A 19,012-nucleotide genomic window follows, 5' to 3' on the forward strand; every position below is an offset into this window, starting at 1 on the left:
TTCATTTGAAGCTATTGAGAGCTCAATCGTGCCTCTGCCAATAAGCCCTCTGTTAGAGCCAGCATTGCCCATAACAGCCTGAGAGGGAAGCTGCAACCCAGTGAGTCAAGGCTCCACACTTCAGCCTGTTTTTTCCCACTTGTTTGGAGGTAGTTGGAGCAGTTTTATGGAGGCTCCATCAGTTGCAGTGCTGCTATCTGTGATGCAGATAGCTGATACAGGAGCATAAGGGGGCACAATGTGCCCCCTCATATCCTTACACCACCTTCATGTAGTGCAAGTCACCATTTGGCTGGCCTGAGTTGGTTCATTGAACGATAATCCTCCTGGCTTTATACTTTTTCTGTCATGTGCTTCCAATTGCTAGATACCTGCTCCTATCTTCTAGCATGAAATGGGGAGCAAGAGAATTTAATGTCTATCAGAAATATATGAAAAATGTAGTTCCTGGTGCAACACTTCTATAATGAAAAGATGGACACCCCTTCATAGTGGCCATGAGCTGCAGCTTTACTAAATCACATTTCTGCTTGCTTGATATAATATGATGAATGGTAGAGAATTCTTGATGCTCATTCTGTCTTCCAGTTTTACAAGCTGTTCACCATGTTCTTAAGGGTTATTATGTTGAGCCCTGAGGTTCTGTGTTGTCAGGCTCTAGCCTTGCATTCAGGAACATCAGGCAGTGGGATGGTGGTATGTTTGGTGGATACCAAATGGTTGTGTCTAATCATCTGGCAGGTCAATTTTTCCCAAGAACCAAGTAAAATTCTAGATTCTGATAACTGAATATTTGTGGCAATTTATATGTCCAACACAGTGTTTCTAGTGATCAAGGGCACAGAATTGGTAACCGGAGTAGGCTTCACATTTATCTTCTAATATGAAAGCTCTAAATCTCTTTACCTGATAAGATAAGGAAGCAGCAACATGGCCTGCTCTTGAGAGAATGTTAAACTTTAATGTTGCAGTATACATGCCCAGGCCAATACGATTAACCTTCTGCATTCTTTCAGTTTAGGCTGATGACTACAGCCAGTCCATATAGAAGAGCATCTTAGCATCCCTGAACTGTTCTCCCACTAGGATGGCTAATTCTTTAATACTGTTGGAAAGACTCCTATAGAGGCCGTATTTGTAGTGACTCACTCTTCATAGAACCTCACTTTTTGTAAAGTGTTACAGGAAACAAATATATTAGCAGGTCCGTGTTATGATAAGTAATAGCAATGAATAGAGGCCAAAATTTAAATATAATCTGAGTGAACAGAGATTTCATATCCAATTACACTTTTCTTTTAGTATTCTTTTCACATGTGCTTGTTCCACATCCTTAGCAAGTTCGTAAGACTGAATTCATTTCAGAATGCACAGCTAGATAAGCTAGAAAAACACTGCTTTCATGACTGCCCCTTTGTGCAAGGTAGATGGTGCATACATTTTCGTAAAGGTAAGATCCTCTAGTTTTGTATCAGATGGGACTGGCCAGGGACTCAAAGCCTTTCCTTAGAACCTCACTTGTTCTAATTCCTACCATGTGAGGGAGGTGCGATGCTGGCTTCAGATTTATTGAAATAAAATATTGTCATAGGCCTTGGTATAGGTTTCTAACGCTGTGGGAGAAAACTGCCCAATGGTGTAACCAGCGCCAATTGGAATGTACAACTATACATAAACCTGTGTTGAAAGCTCATTGTCTGCCTTCACTACCTGGCCACTGCTTCTCTCTCTGTCCTGGAGTTCCACACCATGTGCATTCTCCCATGCCTCTAAAACTGCCAACCAGGTGCATGTGGCAAATGGCACATACTGCTAGTATGGGGAGTATCTGACTAGATTAGGCAATTATGATATCTCCTGAGAGAGCCTTATAATGCTAAATTATGTGAGAGGAGAGTTGCAGATGACTAAAGCCACAAGAGATACCACTTGTGCTGCTTAGTGGGCACTGAAGCTAGTAGCCATACCAAACATCTGATCAGTCCATCCACCCCCCTGCATTGGTTCTGATTCTGACTCCAGAACCGGGGGACCTAGCTTACTTTGTCAGCAGTGAGCTGGAAAGCTTATTTCTGCAAAGGAACAGTTTCTCTCTGTTTTTGTTACCTTTGGATTCCAACCAAAGAAGGCCCCCCTTTGTTATGGTTTGTGTGCTCAGATGGCAGTTTTTATACCTCTTCACAGGCTTCAGTCAGCTGGTTCCAGTCCCTCATCTCATACCAGTAATGTTGTCTCTGCTTGTTTCTTGTTCTTTCATCTCACCTTCAAGTGTCTTCTAAATTGGGGTGGAATATTCTTCGAGCACTGGTCCCTATTTGTACTGTGGGGTGTGCATGCGTTTAATGCATCTGAGTCCACAAGATTTTTGATAGAAATGGCTGCTGTTCCGCATCTGCACAGTCATCTTCCTGGTGCTTCAGACTGAGGGTATAAATGGCAGCATAGACCTCTCCAGTTCCTTTCTACTGCCCGTGGTGTGAAACAGAATGGTCCAGCACTTGCTTCCTTCACTGATTTATCTGTAAATGTTTGTTAGTTTCCTTAGGATAATAGTTTATACAGGTAGTTGTTCAGTGTTGCTAAATTTGGTGATATTTCCCCCTCCCTCCCCCCCAGCCCAGTTCCCAGTTCGGTGACAACCACGCCCAGTCTACTGCATTGCAGAAACTCATGTTCACTCCAAGTGCTCAATTGCCAATCCTTTCCTTTAAGAACCTGCAAGGTACGTGAGTACTGACTGCAGAGGTTCCTAATGGACCAGACCCAGGAGAACCCCTTGTACAATGGGCTGAGGAACCACAGAGTGCTCCTCCAGGCTCTGTAGACTCCATTACTGCCAAGAAAGGTGGGAATAAGTCCTCTACCGCCTCTAAGTGGAAACATGAGGGAAGATCCTCTCATAAGCAGAGGGATAAATCTCCATCTGAGCTCTCTCTCCTAAGAAGGGAGCCCCCTTTTATAAGTCCTTGGGGACAGTACCACAGCAGCTCTTTCCAAGCATAGCACTGAAGAGTAAGACTGCTTTGAAACCAGCACCATCGACTACCCCGCTACTGTCCAGAGCACAATTGAAAGAAGAGTATTGGCCTCAACCAGCACAGATAGTATCAGGATTTTTGACTTAGGAGTCCTCGTTGCCAAGATCTCTCATTAAGCTGACTCTGATTGTGCAGGCGGAGAGGAGCACTCATTCCCCACTTATTAAGAGAAAAATACAGTGCTCAGCAAGACATCCTCATCCTGCAGGATTCTAAGTTTTGCCCATTCTTTCAGGCCTACCATCTCTAGACATTCTGACTTCATCTATTCAGGAATGGCACAACAGGGGAATTCCTTCCACCAGACCTTCTACTAATCAAGGTCTCGCTAAACCAACAGTATCGTCAGTGTATGCAGAGATTCGGTCTCTGGTATGCTCTACTAGCAGAGATACTATGAAGTATACAGTACCATCAGCACCGCTCATGGAACACAATCCAAGCAGATGGTGCTCATCATGAACATTGGTGCCAAAGGGGCAGAATTTTTATTTACTCATTCGAATCCAAACAGTTTGAAGTGCTTATCGAGGAAGAAAAGCTGATTGTGAGATCATTACGGCAGACTGCACTTGCTGTAGCTGACACAGCCTCCCATTCAATGGCCACAGCAGTGGTCATGGGGAGAGCATTGTGGCTTCGGTCTTCTGGGTTCCTGGGAAAGGTCCAATCCACGGTAGAAGGCTTGCCCTTTGAAGAGAACTATCTCATTAGTGAGAAGACAAAGAAGTCCCTATGCTTACCAGAAAATTATAGGGGAACTCTCAGTTTGCTTGGTGTTTATACACCAGCATCCAAGAGAGTTTTTCATAGGCTGCAACCATACAGGCGAAGACCTACTTCCCAACCATTTTTCTACCACAGACCTTATGAGCCTCTAAGGCAGTGTCAGAGGCTGCAAAGAACTAGACAGACTGCGCCTCTTGATTTTTACCTTCGGAACCCAGCCATCTGTAAGGAAACAATTATGACAAGATTGTCTAGAGCTGTGAACCGACTCTGCTCCTACACTTGTCTTCCTATACCCAATTTGGAGGACATCTAGTCTATTTCTTCAATGACTGGTGGACCAAAACATCCAACAGATGGGTCCTCAACATTGTTCATGCAGGATACATGATATAGTTCCTCTCTCTTCCCCCTTCAAAATCTCCATCCCTGTTCCTCTTCAGGGACCACTGTCATGAGGAGATGCTTATTCAGGAAAAAGATTCCTTCTGCATCTGGGAGCCATAGACTCCTCAATAACAAGGAAAAGGGTTCTATTCAAGATACTTCCTGATTTCTCTCCCCCCACCCTCCAAAAAAAGGGAGAATGGAAACCTATCCTAGATCTATGATGACTCACTATCTACATTCAAGCAGTACGTTTCAGAATGGGAAAGTTGGTAGCAACAATTCTCTCATTTAAATGAAGGAGATTGGTTCACAGTTCTCAACATGAGATCCCTATTTTTATATAGATATCCACCCCGTATACAAGAAATTTCTCAGGGTCACTGTAGGGATAGTGTTTTGGACCTTCAAAGTGCTTCTTTTGGATTTCCTACAATCCCAAGGGTGTTTACAAAGGTGATGTCAGTCATGGCAGCTCACCTCCAACACAACAGAATTTCTGTCTTTCTATACCTCGATGATTGGCTGTTGACAAGGAGATCTCATCAAGAGGTCCATTCAGCAACAACAGCTCCATTCAAGCTGCTGCGATCACTGGGCATCTGTGTAAACAAAGAGAAATCCATGTTGGTCTCCACATAAATGATAGAACTTTATCAGAGCATCACTGAACTCAATCACAGTCAGGGCATATCTCCCAAAGGACAGACTCCTGATCATGAAGGCACTAGTCACAAAGCTTCAAGCCAGTCCATAGACATTTGTTGAGACATGTCTTACTCTTTTAGGCCACTTGGCTGCCTGCACATATGTAATACTGTTTTCAAGGCTTCAACTTCACAGCTGATAAGTCTGGCTCAAGATAGTATATGTCCCAAGCAAAGACCGCATGGAAAAACAGGAATCTATCCCTCAGAGAGTATGAGACTCACTAAATTGGTGGAAAAACAGTTACCAACTGTTTGTATGGGACTCCCATTCATTCCCCCTCCACATGAGAAAATACTCATCACAGAAACCTGCTTATTGAGATGGGGCTGTCATCTGGGTGAACATACCGCATGCATGAGACATATGGATGCTACAGTCTGGAACTGCAAGCAGTCCTCAGAGCTTGTGAAAGGTTTCTTCCATACATAAAAACAGGACATGTCCAAGTACAGTCAAACAATATTATGACCGTATTCTATATCAACAAGCAAGGCAGCATGAAATCCAACCCAGCCATCAATTTGTATAGCAGTCATCAGCCTGTGAAATTTGGTGAATCAGTCACCACATCATTCTATCAGCAGTGCACCTTTCAGGGATATACAGTATTCTTGTAGACAGCCTCAGCAGATTCCTATCTGGGGATCAAGAATTGGAACTACAGAACAGTTTGGTTCAGTCGACATTCCAGCAATGCGGACACTGACATCTGACTTGTTTACAATTCAGGACAACACAAAATGTAGTACCTATTGCTTTAGGGTCACCCTGAGTAAAGACTCCAAAGGGGAGACATTTCTACTGCATCAGGGCAGCTGATGTACTGCTCTCTACCTGTCCCACTCTTATTACGAGCACTGAAAAAGATGAAGCATGACAGAGCATTGGTCATCATGATTGCTCCCAAATAGCCCAGACGTTTCTGGTATCTCTGCATTCTTCTGCATGTTAGTCTTTTTCTCCAGGCTTCTCTTGCCCAATACCTGAGCACAGAGTGGAGGCGCAATCAGGGCCTGATCTTGTTGTCCACCATGCATAACTTATACATGACAGACGGTGAGACTGGCTAAATTGGCTGTGACCGCTCCTCTGCCCACTTGTTCACAAGGTTGCATATTAGAATGCTAGTAATCTTTTTATCAAAACTGGCTTTCAGCACCACTGGACTTTGAGCTTAAGATTTTCAAAGGACTCTAAGGGAATTGGGTGCCAATCCTATTCATATTGTGTTGGAGTTAGCCACCCAACTCACTTCAAGTCTTTTGAAAATCCACACTTAAGGAAAAAAGTTGTTGAACACCAGCCAACATTCACTAGTTAAGAAGGCTCATAAGAGAGAAATTCTTCCAAAACCTTCACTATATGTGCACTGTAATGCACTAGCTTTCAGAAAGAAAATGACTAGCTCCAATCCAGCCTCTGAGATCTCACTTTTTCTGGTGGGGGGGAAAATGTGACATTTCTCCTTGAAAGTCAATCAGCTGACTAACAGACTTGTGGCAAAAATAATAATCTGTATTATACATATAGGACATTTTTACTATGGCTGTAATTATTGAATACAAGTCTATCATTTCTTCACCTTTCGGACGCTTCAGAATTGTGCTATAGCTCCATGAATAGAATAGCAGTAAACGTTCCAAATTTAATCCACAAAATAAAAATGAGGATTTGCAAATTGATCCTTGTAGTTAGAAATATGATTAGTACAGTCTGCTTTCTTTGGAGGCATATCTGCAGTCTTCTATCAAGGAACATTTTTTAATTAGAATCTTTTAAAATAATTATATATGGCTCCATAACCATTTGGGACACTCTGTGATAACTAAAACATACAGGACACTTTTGAGAAGGGAGAGTGAGGCAATGGTATTGATGAGGCAAAGGAAGAAAAGATGCCTGGAAGAGATGGATTTGAAGGTGTTGGGCAGAGAGCAGGCTTACTGAACAGGAAGTGGGAATTTTTTCCAAGCATTGCGACGAAGAGGCAAAGGAAGCAGTAAATTGAAAGAATAGGGAGGAGCCAGAGAGGGATACTTAATATTGTGCCTTTACAGCTTTCCTCCAAGTTGAGTGCAAAACTCTGATGAAACAGTATTATGACTGAGAATTGAAACGTAGACAAATCTATTTTTATAATGTCCCATAATTCAACCATACCTCTGCAAATGTTTTATATTTTCTTACATATCGTACAGTCAATCCTAGAAACCTTCAGAATGAAAATATTTGTCTTTAAGAGCTCTAAGATGATAGATGAGAGCCAAAAAATCTGCTGCTTTCTCTCCACCCTCTGAACAAGCCTTCCCTGTCTTCTGTGACCCTTCTGTAGATATTGAAGCAGGACCCCTCCCCATAAATTATGTGGAGAATCTCCTGCTCTTTGCCATTTGATCTCAGAGAATGGATCCACTTCTTGGCTATGTGCCTATTCTGTCATGCTCCCCAGCAGTGCTATGAAGTTGTCTGCTTGTCCTGTCTCTCAACATGAAGGAATGGATGGGCCCAGCAGATGGGGTTAGGGAGGTTAGAGGAAGGAGAGATGTGATTGGGTTGGATTGGCGCATCTAAGAGCCCTGAGTTGCACCCTTTCCTTCTTTTGCCTAACTACAGACTCTCCCTGTCCTGCAACAACCTCCTCCCAGAATCTTAGGAATGGGTCAATCCTGAAGAGTTAAACCTGTATTTTTGCATGTTTTTGACACCACTTGATTCAAAGCCCAAGTAGGTGTTTCTGCAGTGCAATTAATAAGAAATGTGTGCATGCTTCCTCCCACTCCCCGAATAAATAGTGTCCAAAATTGAATTTATACCAGTGTGCAACAAGGATGAATTACAGTTGCTGAGGATACCATAATGTTGTATTTGTGAACACAGAATCATAGAAGATTAGGGTTGGAAGAGACCTCAGGATGTCATCTAGTTCAATCCCCTGCTCAAAACAGGACCAACTCTGCTCAGCGGGTAATGATCAATGTCTCCATGTCTAGTTGGCAGCCGATATCAAGCGGAGTGCCCCAAGGCTCGGTCCTGGGGCTGGTTTTGTTCAATATCTTCATTAACGATCTGGAGGATGGCGTGGACTGCACTCTCAGCAAGTTTGCAGATGACACTAAACTGGGAGGAGTGGTAGATACGCTGGAGGGTAGGGATAGGATACAGAGGGACCTAGACAAATTAAAGGATTGGGCCAAAAGAAACCTGATGAGGTTCAAGTGCTGAGTCCTGCACTGGATGGAAGAATCAAATGCACTGCTATAGACTAGGGACCGAATGGCTAGGCAACAGTTCTGAAGAAAAGGATCTAGGGCTTACAGTGGACGAGAAACTGGATATGAGTCAACAGTATGCCCTTGTTGCCAAGAAGGCTAACAGCATTTTGGGCTGTATAAGTAGGGGCATTGCCAGCAGATCGAGGGACGTGATCATCCCCCTTTATTCAACATTGGTGAGGCTTCATCTGGAGTACCGTGTCCAGTTTTGGGCCCCACACTACAAGGATGTGGAAAAATTGGAAAGAGTCCAGTGGAGGGCAACAAAAATGATTAGGAAGCTGGAACACATGACTTCTGAGGAGAGGCTGAGGGAACTGGGATTGTTTAGTCTGCAGAAGAGAAGAATGGGGGGGGGGGGATTTGATAGCTGCTTTCAAGTACCTGAAAGGAGGTTCCAAAGAGGGTGGATCTAGACTGTTCTCAGTGGTACCAGATGACAGAACAAGGAGTAATGGTCTCAAGTTGCAGTGGAGGAAGTTTAGGTTGGATATTAGGACAAGCTTTTTCACTAGGAGGGTGGTGAAGCACTGGAATTTTGTTTACCTAAGGAGGTGGTAGAATCTCCATTCTTAGAGGTTTTTAAGGTCCAGCTTGACAAAGCCCTGGCTGGGATGATTTAGTTGGGAATTGGTCCTGCTTTGAGCAGGGGTTGGACTAGATGACCTCCTGAAGTCCCTTCCAACCCTGATATTCTATTATTCTAACCCCAGATAAATCATCCTAGCCAGAGCTTTGTCAAGCCGGGCCTTAAAAAATCTTTAAGGATGGAGATTCTACCACCTCCTTAGGTAAACAAAATTCCAGTGCTTCACCACCCTCTTAGTGAAATAGTTTTTTCCTAATATCCAACCTAGACCTCCTCCACTGCAACTTGAGACCATTGCTTCATCTCAGTGAGGTGTTAACTCAGGTACTTAAATTTTTTGATATTTTTATTATCATTAACTAATGCACTGCTAATCAAAGTGGGGAAGAAAGAAGTAGGGTGATCATATTATGAACAACTGCACTCTGCTGAGAGAGGAATCTCATTTTAGTCACTCAAGTGGGTGCAACTTATTTTGTGAACAGAGCAGAGCTTAGATGAGTACCAATACCACCTTTTTCTAATTTGCCTCCCGCTTGTCCTCATTAATTGCCTAATCCAAAATTCATTCAAGTCATTGAAGATGCCGATTGACATCAGTGGGCTTTAGATCAGGCCCAAAGTATTAAGCTCATGATAAACTTGTTTAAAATTTTTTTATCACAACCACACCCTCTTCCCCACCCCCCAAAATTATTTTTAGCATGAAAATATCTACTTTATTTTTCCACCTCCACCCCACAAATGGATACATTCATATAACTCAGAAATAGGTACACTTCCATATATCCAACTTCTCCAAAATATTCACCTTTGGTTGAATAACAAACAAGAAATTTCAGCTCAAAGATTAAATTGCTCTGCATACAAGCTCCTTAAACGGGAGGTTTGTAAGGTAACTTCAGTCGTAGTCTTAATTAAATGTTGCTGTCATTGTTTTAGGTGACTGTGAACTAGTAATTCAGAAAATTTTAAAGTGAAGTCAGCCTACTTTCTTTAACATAGGATCGTTAATCTTGCAGTAACATGTCAGAGTCTCTCTTGTTATATTCCACCTCAAAATTTATCATGGTTTTAAATACACCTTTACAGTCCTGGACCTTAATTAATTAATTTAACCCTAATAATTCCTCCATTTTTATGATCAAGTAACCTTGATGGTTAATAATGGTTCTGGCTTTTAAAAAGAATCTGCATTTAAAAAAACATAACCAGGAAGTGAGTGATTCTAACAAAAACGAGGCAGATATTTTTATAATAAAACTCTGTTACACATTCCATTAAAAATATTGCTTCGAATAGCTGTAATTCCTATCAGGAAACTGATACTATTTGAGCATCCGTAACAGCCATTTGCTGTTATCCATTTTTCTGTATCCCACATCACTGATTTGGTGTAATGTTAGGGTTTCCTTTACCATTTTAGGAAATTTGAGGGATGATATAGTTTCTCAATTCAATTGATTATGTGAAATGTTCTGGTGTGATCTCTGCCCATTTGCTGGGGGATATGTATTGGGCCTGTAGAAGCCCTGCACTTTAATTAGTACTAACTTTCACTTGTATTAGCAGCCTAAGCAGATGGGCTAAGAACTAATAATTGAATGGGCATAGAGTGCTTTCTCCTTTCACCCATAAAGATGGTTTTTCTTTTATACTGGTTAACTGTATTAACTGTTCTGTGGATGTAAGATTTCAGTTTCTAGGGGCTTGTCTACATTACCTGCTGGGTCGACAGGCAGCGATTGATCCAGTGGGGGCTGATTTATCGTGTCTAGTCTAGACGCGATAAATCGACCAAGTGCTCTCCCGTTGACTCTGGTACTCCACTGGGGTGAGAGGCGCAGGCGGAGTTGACAGGAGAGCATCAGCTGTTGACTTCACTGCGGTAAGTAGATCTAAGTATGTCGACTTCGGCTACGTTGGTCACGTAGCTGAAGTTGTGTAACTTAGATCAATTTCCTCCCCCAGCCCCCGCAGTGTAGACCCGGCCTAGGTTTTTAAAGTTCATGAGTTACCAAACCTAAATTTACTTGACTAAAACTGTTTGGTGGTGGTGTGGTTGTTTGTTTGTTTTTTTTTGGTGTGCAGTTTTGGGGGAGAGGGGGAGTAGGTATGGGGTTTTTTTTGAGGGAAGTTAATTTGTTGTCTTTTGGTCTGGTCCCAGTCCTGGTCTTTTTTTTTGGCTTCCCAACATGGGATCTTTTAACAGTTAGTGTGGTAATATCTGTTACCTGTGTATCAGTTATCCCTTTAGTTTTGCATTCTTGAAGATTAGAAAGATGTAGGAAAATATCTTTTTAACAATAAAGAATTAAGTTAACTTGGTACATGTAGGTACCAATGACATAGGGAAGGGTAGGAGAGATGTCCTGGAAGCCAAATTTAGGCTGCTAGGGAAGAGACTGAAATCCAGGACCTCTATGGTGGCATTTTCAGAAATGCTCCCGGTTCCACGCGCAGGGCCAGGTAGGCAGGCAGAGCTTCAGAGTCTCAATGCGTGGATGAGACGATGGTGTAGAGAGGAGGGGTTCACATTCATTAGGAACTGGGGAAACTTCTGGGATGGGGGGAACCTATACAGGAGAGATGGGCTCCACCTAAACCAAAGTGGAACCAGACTGCTGGCACTAAACATTAAAAAGGTTGTAGAGCAGTTTTTAAACTAGGAGATGGGGGAAAGCCGACTGCTGCAGAGGAGCGTGTGGATCGGACACAGACTTCTCTTAGGGGAGAGTCTGATGATAGAGAATCTCCAGGTTATAGTCAGGAGCAGAGGAATGAGAAGTATAATGTAAGGGCCGGATCAGATGATAAACAGTCACATAAAAAAGAATCTGGCACATCAGAAAAAGGCAGGCTAATAAACAGGGACAAGTTTTTAAAGTGCTTGTACACAAATGCCAGAAGTCTAAATAATAAGATGGGTGAACTAGAGTGCCTTGTGATAAAGGAGGATATAGATATAATAGGCATCACAGAAACCTGGTGGACTGAGAGCAATCAATGGGACACAATCATTCCGGGGTACAAAATATATCGGAAGGACAGAACAGGCCGTGCAGGGGGAGGAGTGGCACTATATGTAAAAGAAAGTGTAGATTCAAATGAAGTAAAAATCTTAAGCGAATCCACAGGTTCCATAGAATCTCTATGGATAGAAATTTCATGCTCTAGTAAAAATATAACAGTAGGGATCTATTATCGACCACCTGACCAGGACAGTAATAGTGATGATGAAATGCTAAGGGAAATTAGAGAGGCTATCAAAATTAAGAACCCAATAATAATGGGGGATTTCAGTTATCCCCATATTGACTGGGAACATTTCACTTCAGGACGAAATGCAGAGATAAAATTTCTCGATACTTTAAATGACTGCTTCATGGAGCAGCTGGTACGGGAACCCACAAGGGGAGAGGCGACTAGATTTAATCCTGAGTGGAGCGCAGGAGCTGGTCCAAGAGGTAACTATAGCAGGACCGCTTGGAAATAGTGACCATAATACAATAGCATTCAACATCCCTGTGGTGGGAAGAACATCTCAACTGCCCAACACTGTGGCCTTTAATTTCAAAAGGGGGAACTATACAAAAATGGGGGTTAGTTAGACAAAAGTTAAAAGGTACAGTGACTAAAGTGAAATCCCTGCAAGTTGCGTGGGCCCTTTTTAAAGACACCATAATAGAGGCCCAACTTCAATGTATACCCCAAATTAAGAAAAACAGTAAAAGAACTAAAAAAGAGCCACCGTGGCTTAACAACCATGTAAAAGAAGCAGTGAGAGATAAAAAGACTTCCTTTAAAAAGTGGAAGTCAGATCCTAGAGAGGAAATAGAAAGGAGCACAAACACTGCCAACTTAAATGCAAGAGAGTAATAAGAAAAGCCAAAGAGGAGTTTGAAGAACGGCTAGCCAAAAACTCCAAAGGTAATAACAAAATGTTTAAGTACATCAGAAGCAGGAAGCCTGCGAAACAACCAGTGGGGCCCCTTGATGATCAAAATTCAAAAGGAGCGCTTAAAGACGATAAAGTCATTGCGGAGAAACGAAATGGATTCTTTGCTTCAGTCTTCACGGCTGAGGATGTTAGGGAGATTCCCAAACCTGAGCTGGCTTTTGTAGGTGACAAATCTGAGGAACTGTCACAGATTGAAGTGTCACTAGAGGAGGTTTTGGAATTAATTGATAAACTCAACATTAACAAGTCACCGGGACCAGATGGCATTCACCCAAGAGTTCTGAAAGAACTCAAATGTGAAGTTACGGAACTATTAACTAAGGTTTGTAACCTGTCCTTTAAATCGGCTTCGGTACCCAATGACTGGAAGTTAGCTAATGTAACGCCAATATTTAAAAAGGGCTCTAGGGGTGATCCTGGCAATTACAGACCGGTAAGTCTAACGTCAGTACCGGGCAAATTAGTTGAAACAATAGTAAAGAATAAAATTGTCAGACACATAGAAAAACATAAACTGTTGAGCAATAGTCAACATGGTTTCTGTAAAGGGAAATCGTGTCTTACTAACCTATTAGAGTTCTTTGAAGGGGTCAACAAACATGTGGACAAGGGGGATCCGGTGGACATAGTGTACTTAGATTTCCAGAAAGCCTTTGACAAGGTCCCTCACCAAAGGCTCTTACGTAAATTAAGCTGTCATGGGATAAAAGGAAAGGTCCTTTCATGGATTGAGAACTGGTTAAAGGACAGGGAACAAAGGGTAGGAATTAATGGTAAATTCTCAGAATGGAGAGGGGTAACTAGTGGTGTTCCCCAAGGGTCAGTCCTAGGACCAATCCTATTCAATTTATTCATAAATGATCTGGAGAAAGGGGTAAACAGTGAGGTGGCAAAGTTTGCAGATGATACTAAACTACTCAAGATAGTTAAGACCAAAAGCAGATTGTGAAGAACTTCAAAAAGATCTCACAAAACTAAGTGATTGGGCAGCAAAATGGCAAATGAAATTTAATGTGGATAAATGTAAAGTAATGCACATTGGAAAAAATAACCCCAACTATACATACAACATGATGGGGGCTAATTTAGCTACAACGAGTCAGGAAAAAGATCTTGGAGTCATCGTGGATAGTTCTCTGAAGATGTCCACGCAGTGTGCAGAGGCGGTCAAAAAAGCAAACAGGATGTTAGGAATCATTAAAAAGGGGATAGAGAATAAGACTGAGAATATATTATTGCCCTTATATAAATCCATGGTACGCCCACATCTCGAATACTGTGTACAGATGTGGTCTCCTCTCCTCAAAAAAGATATTCTAGCACTAGAAAAGGTTCAGAAAAGGGCAACTAAAATGATTAGGGGTTTAGAGAGGGTCCCATATGAGGAAAGATTAAAGAGGCTAGGACTCTTCAGTTTGGAAAAGAGAAGACTAAGGGGGGACATGATAGAGATATATAAAATCATGAGTGATGTTGAGAAAGTGGATAAGGAAAAGTTATTTACTTATTCCCATAATACAAGAACTAGGGGTCACCAAATGAAATTAATAGGCAGCAGGTTTAAAACAAATAAAAGGAAGTTCTTCTTCACGCAGCGCACAGTCAACTTGTGGAACTCCTTACCTGAGGAGGTTGTGAAGGCTAGGACTATAACAATGTTTAAAAGGGGACTGGATAAATTCATGGTGGCTAAGTCCATAAATGGCTATTAGCCAGGATGGGTAAGAATGGTGTCCCTAGCCTCTGTTCGTCAGAGGATGGAGATGGATGGCAGGAGAGAGATCACTTGATCATTGCCTGTTAGGTTCACTCCCTCAGGGGAACCTGGCATTGGTCACTGTCGGTAGACAGATACTGGGCTAGATGGACCTTTGGTCTGACCCGGTACGGCCTTTCTTATGTTCTTATGTTGTGCTTCATCTGTACATGTGTGTCCCAGAGGCCCAAACTCCTCCACATCTTCTCTTTTTAAAATGTAAGCTTTCATGTATGCATTATGTGTTAGATTAAAAAAATAAATTACTAGAGACTGATAAATATTAGGTGTTACTCGTGTACTGAACAGTCTTATATTTCCAGATAACTGCCATGTTCTCCTCTTGAATTATGTATTTCTCAAGAGTTTAAATCCACGGAGAGTTCTGCTGTTGAGATAATATTACAAGTACCTTTTTTTCCTCTTTTGAACATTTAGTTAAAATAATTTTGCTTGAATTATTTAATTTATTGGCACAGCTCTAGCTTTAACTGTACTTCCAAATGTTCCATGATCTCACTGTCCATTTCCATGCATGTTAACATTTAAGCTGTGTTCTGATGGTCTAACTCATTTATATCATATTCTGTATGGCTATTGTGTATGTATTTTTAACAACATTTAATATTAGATAAAATATCTTTGTATTTAAGAAACAAGGCTCTGCACTCTTCTGGTGTGTTTTTTTTTGTTTTGTTTTTTTAAAGCATATTATTAGGATATAGCAGTGAAGAATAATAATAATCTTCATAGACTTACCTTGTGCACATTACCTATAATTTTTTTTCTACAGACATTGATGATACTCAAATTCTTCCACGTCCATCTCGAGTCAGACATTTTTCACAGAGCGAGGACACTCCAAGCGAAGTTTTTGGTGCACTGAATGAGGAACAGCCACTGCCAAGAAGTAGCAGCACATCTGACATCCTGGAACCATTCACAGTTGAACGAGCCAAAGGTGCAGTTCCTGTCATTGACAGTTCATCCCATCATGCGCCAAGCTTACAGAGTTCCACTGAGACCTCTTCAATATATAGATCCACTGAAAGTCATATTACCGATACGAATAGCAGAGAGTCCTCCTTGGAAGTTGGGGATAGTATTTATGACCATCTCTGTCATTTGATAGGGCCAGTAGATCTTGCAAATACATCCTTTGAACAAAGCCAGTATGTTGACCTTGAAGGTGAAGATGATCTTCTTTCCTCTCTGAGAGAATATCTTAAGGAAAAAGAAGAACTTTGCAGTCACTATGAGATAGATAAATTTGAGGCTTCTCCTCCTGAAGTCAATACAACAGAAAATAGAAATGATAGTTCACCACTGGATGAATTAGAGTATAGAGATCAGACTGTTAAATATGCAAGTAGCAACACTGTGGCCGAAAGAGCTGAACATGTAGAACAAAACCAAAGTGGCTTTATAAGTAATATTGCTCCTACCCAGGTAGACAGTTTTACAAGAAATCAAGTGATCGATAAAGCCAAACAATTACATATTGGTAAACAAAATGAAAGCTTATTTGAGCATGGGTCAAGTAGTCCTGATAACAAAGAAAGAAAGAGATACCTGTACAGACAAACAGCCACTGAAGTTGATGTAGATGTAGCTGTGGAAGTAGCTTTAGCTGAAAAGCCTAGAAGTGCCCAGTTTAATGAAAAAATAACTGACACACGTGTTATGCATGCAAAGAAAGTTCTACCTAAAGCACCAGTTAACCCTGGAATGCCTCACGCTACAGGCAAACTTTTACCAACTAAAAGGAGTATATCTGAAACAGTAACCCATAAGGCCAAAATCATGAAAATAACTACTAAGAAACGAAATAGTGTTCATGTTACTTTTAGACCATCTACTGAGTCTGTTCAATTTTATAATCCTCTAGAAAACAGAGAGGCCCCCTGGAGGGCAAGACTTCGTAAACTCGGTGGCTTCAGTAGTGGTAGTAGCAACACAAGCACCAGCTCCTCTGCTGTCTTGGAGCTAGTCAGACCAGGAGTATATAGACCTCTAGATGCAGCCAATGCAGCTTCAGTTAGTAGTAAACAGACTAAGGAATCCACAGAAGCTCAAACAGATATGTTTCAGAAAGAAGGTATTGCAGCTAATCAGTTGCATAATCGGAGTGCACCTAGGTCATCAGGTCAGGAGTCAGGACCACAGCAGGGCTCCCTGGGTGGTGTTTATAAAACTGTTGTACATGCTCTTTCGAAGCCGAAGGCAAATGTTTCCCCACAGAGGCAGAACAGAATACCAGCAGAGGCTCCACTGAGGGATCTGTACAGTCATGTAATGGGCTATTTTGGAAGGAAAGCTGCAGGTGAGCACTAACAGTGTGCACAGTGCAAAAGGAGAAAGGCAGCACCAGTTTGGCTTAATGCAACTGAAGCAAGCTCTTATAAGCAATCAGAAGGCTTTGGGATGATCACTGCTTTCCCTGTTTGGTTATGCATGCGCCTTTAGCCAGCTGAAATTTTCCCCAGCATAAGTTATGTTTACATACTTTAAATTACTAATTTCCCTTTTAAAGATACTTAGTTGAACCTCTTTGCTGCTGAAGACCATCAAGTTAGGGAAGAGGAAGAGACAGTAAATGACCTACCAAGGGATCAAATGCAAGTCTTGTTGCATCATAGCCTACACTAGAGGGCTTTGAAATTCAGCCTACTGTATGGCTTTCAGATTTTTTTTATTTCTAGTGGAATAGTAAGTTCTGGTACCTATTGTTTGTCTGTCTGGTAAAAAGACTCGGCTATCAGCTAAAATTGCTAGTTCATTTAGTATGTTTTCTTCCTCCTCCTCCTTCTCTCCTCCAAAACAAAAAATTCTCCCAAAATTAGGCTTTGAAGTTGAGACTTGGCTTTTAATCAGTTATGTAACACATACAGAATATTTTTAACGTTAAGTAAACCAGAAATTTCCTCTTATTTGGATGGCTTCATTAGAACAATCCAATGTGGCTTTAGTAATTTTTTGTTTGAACCATTTCAAAACATGCTTTAGGTCTTTCTGTATGCATTCACTGAAGTGGATGCAGTTACATCTTGGCAATCTCTATCATTGCTTTCTTTTTCTTTGGATCATGAATGTGCATAAAGGTCTCATGGTAGTCCTTCAGCTAAATATGGGACCTCTGTGGACTGATCAAATAGAACAAGGCTATTCTAATTTTCATCATCTTAGTTCTCATCTTAAATAACCTTAAATGAACAATAAATTAACTTTCAGCAGTAAGGTAGGTTTTCCTTTTTACACTGTTATGCTAGCATGATTAACAGAATGTTCTGTCATGCATCCTGCATTGAGATGTTAATGCCACCTGAGGGCAGTCTTTGTAGGCATAGCACAATAACAATCTGGGCAGTGGTATTAGTATCATACTATCTCAGAAGAAAGATTATTTGTGTATCATTTGTTTTAACATTTTATGTAGTTTCTCCAAGAGAAACAGTTTACATTTGCAAAAGTATTGAGACACAAATTATTTCAAAATATCTTTTTTTTTTTGAAATTTTGATATTAAGGTCTTATGATAAATTCATATAATTTTCACTGTAGTCTCCTGAGGGATAATTGCAACCTTAAAGGCTAAAATGCTATAATTAGATGCAACATTCATAGTATAATTAAGGCAATGTAATTCTATATAATGTGGAAACTAAAAAAGATAGAAATTAATTAATTGTTCATAAATCACTGACCATTTAAAGAGTTTTTTGAGTTTGTATTCCATATTGCACCATACATTTTTATTACATAAGATTTTATTTGCAAGTATACTAACTGTATACAGTACTACATTGACATTTATCATATTTCTTTATCTAATGTACTTTCTTCTCCAACATTGTTCCTCATTAGAAATAATAAAAATTCTTAGGATTTGTACATTTTTTTTATTATTTTTTTGTGTGATGTGGAGGAAGGGAGGAGGGATGTATGCTGTATCCTTAAAGCAAGCATTAACAACTTTGAGTAGTGCTTATCTGTAAGCTTTCTTGCTCTTTAAGGTTATATTGGAAATTGACTAACACCTGCTTAGTGGGAAGGAAAAAGGAGATTTACTAATTCTTAAAACTGAATCTACTCAAGAGTTGAAAACTCTTAAATGCATGTTTGGGAAGTAATTTTTTTTACTGACCTAGGTTTTTTGATTTGACTTCTGTTTTTTAAAATGTATTTTTAAAAGTATCCCTTACTATATGTAGTCATTCATTTGCTTTTAGTTAATAGAGAGGACATGAGTCAAAAGCTGCACCCTCTTGCTAGCGATATTGGCAGTAGCAATACAAATGTTCCTGACCTCATGGATGAGTTTATAGCTGAGAGACTCCGCAGTGGTAGTGCATTGGTAAGTTTTTATGACTTTTTTTTACATGTAAAAAAAAATGCAAATACATTTATAAAATTATTGCTCAAGTTACAGAAATATTTTATTCTGGATTTTAAGAACCAGAAATACATTATTTGAAAATTACTGCCCATTAGATTGTAAATCCTGTTTTTTAAGTCATGTTGCATGCATATTATGTCTCACACACCATGACTTAAAAAACAGGATTTACA

The 19,012-nt window shown here is 40.7% G+C and overlaps 1 protein-coding gene and 1 long non-coding RNA gene across 12 annotated transcripts in view; one reads left to right on the forward strand and one right to left on the reverse strand.

Annotated features, from left to right (window-relative positions):
- The window catches only part of RALGAPA1 (Ral GTPase activating protein catalytic subunit alpha 1), a 258,521-nt gene that overhangs the window by 91,941 nt on the left and 147,568 nt on the right, over positions 1-19,012 (forward strand). For 8 of the 11 annotated variants that reach the window (XM_039534629.1, XM_039534621.1, XM_039534620.1 and 5 more), the window contains 2 exons: positions 15,237-16,766; positions 18,673-18,797. In XM_039534629.1, coding sequence (XP_039390563.1) covers positions 15,237-16,766; positions 18,673-18,797 — 1,655 coding nt within the window. The remainder of the gene's footprint in view (positions 1-15,236; positions 16,767-18,672; positions 18,798-19,012) is intronic. The other 3 variants (XM_039534630.1, XM_039534626.1, XM_039534625.1) reach the window with 1 other exon arrangement.
- Positions 3,604-4,751, reverse strand: LOC120403514. The gene is made up of 3 exons (XR_005597557.1): positions 4,635-4,751; positions 3,973-3,989; positions 3,604-3,728 (listed from the first exon to the last, which is right to left on the reverse strand). It is a non-coding gene; the product is annotated as an uncharacterized LOC120403514 (long non-coding RNA).

This window comes from Mauremys reevesii, linkage group 4 (assembly GCF_016161935.1).
Source record: "Mauremys reevesii isolate NIE-2019 linkage group 4, ASM1616193v1, whole genome shotgun sequence".
NCBI lineage: Eukaryota > Metazoa > Chordata > Testudines > Geoemydidae > Mauremys > Mauremys reevesii.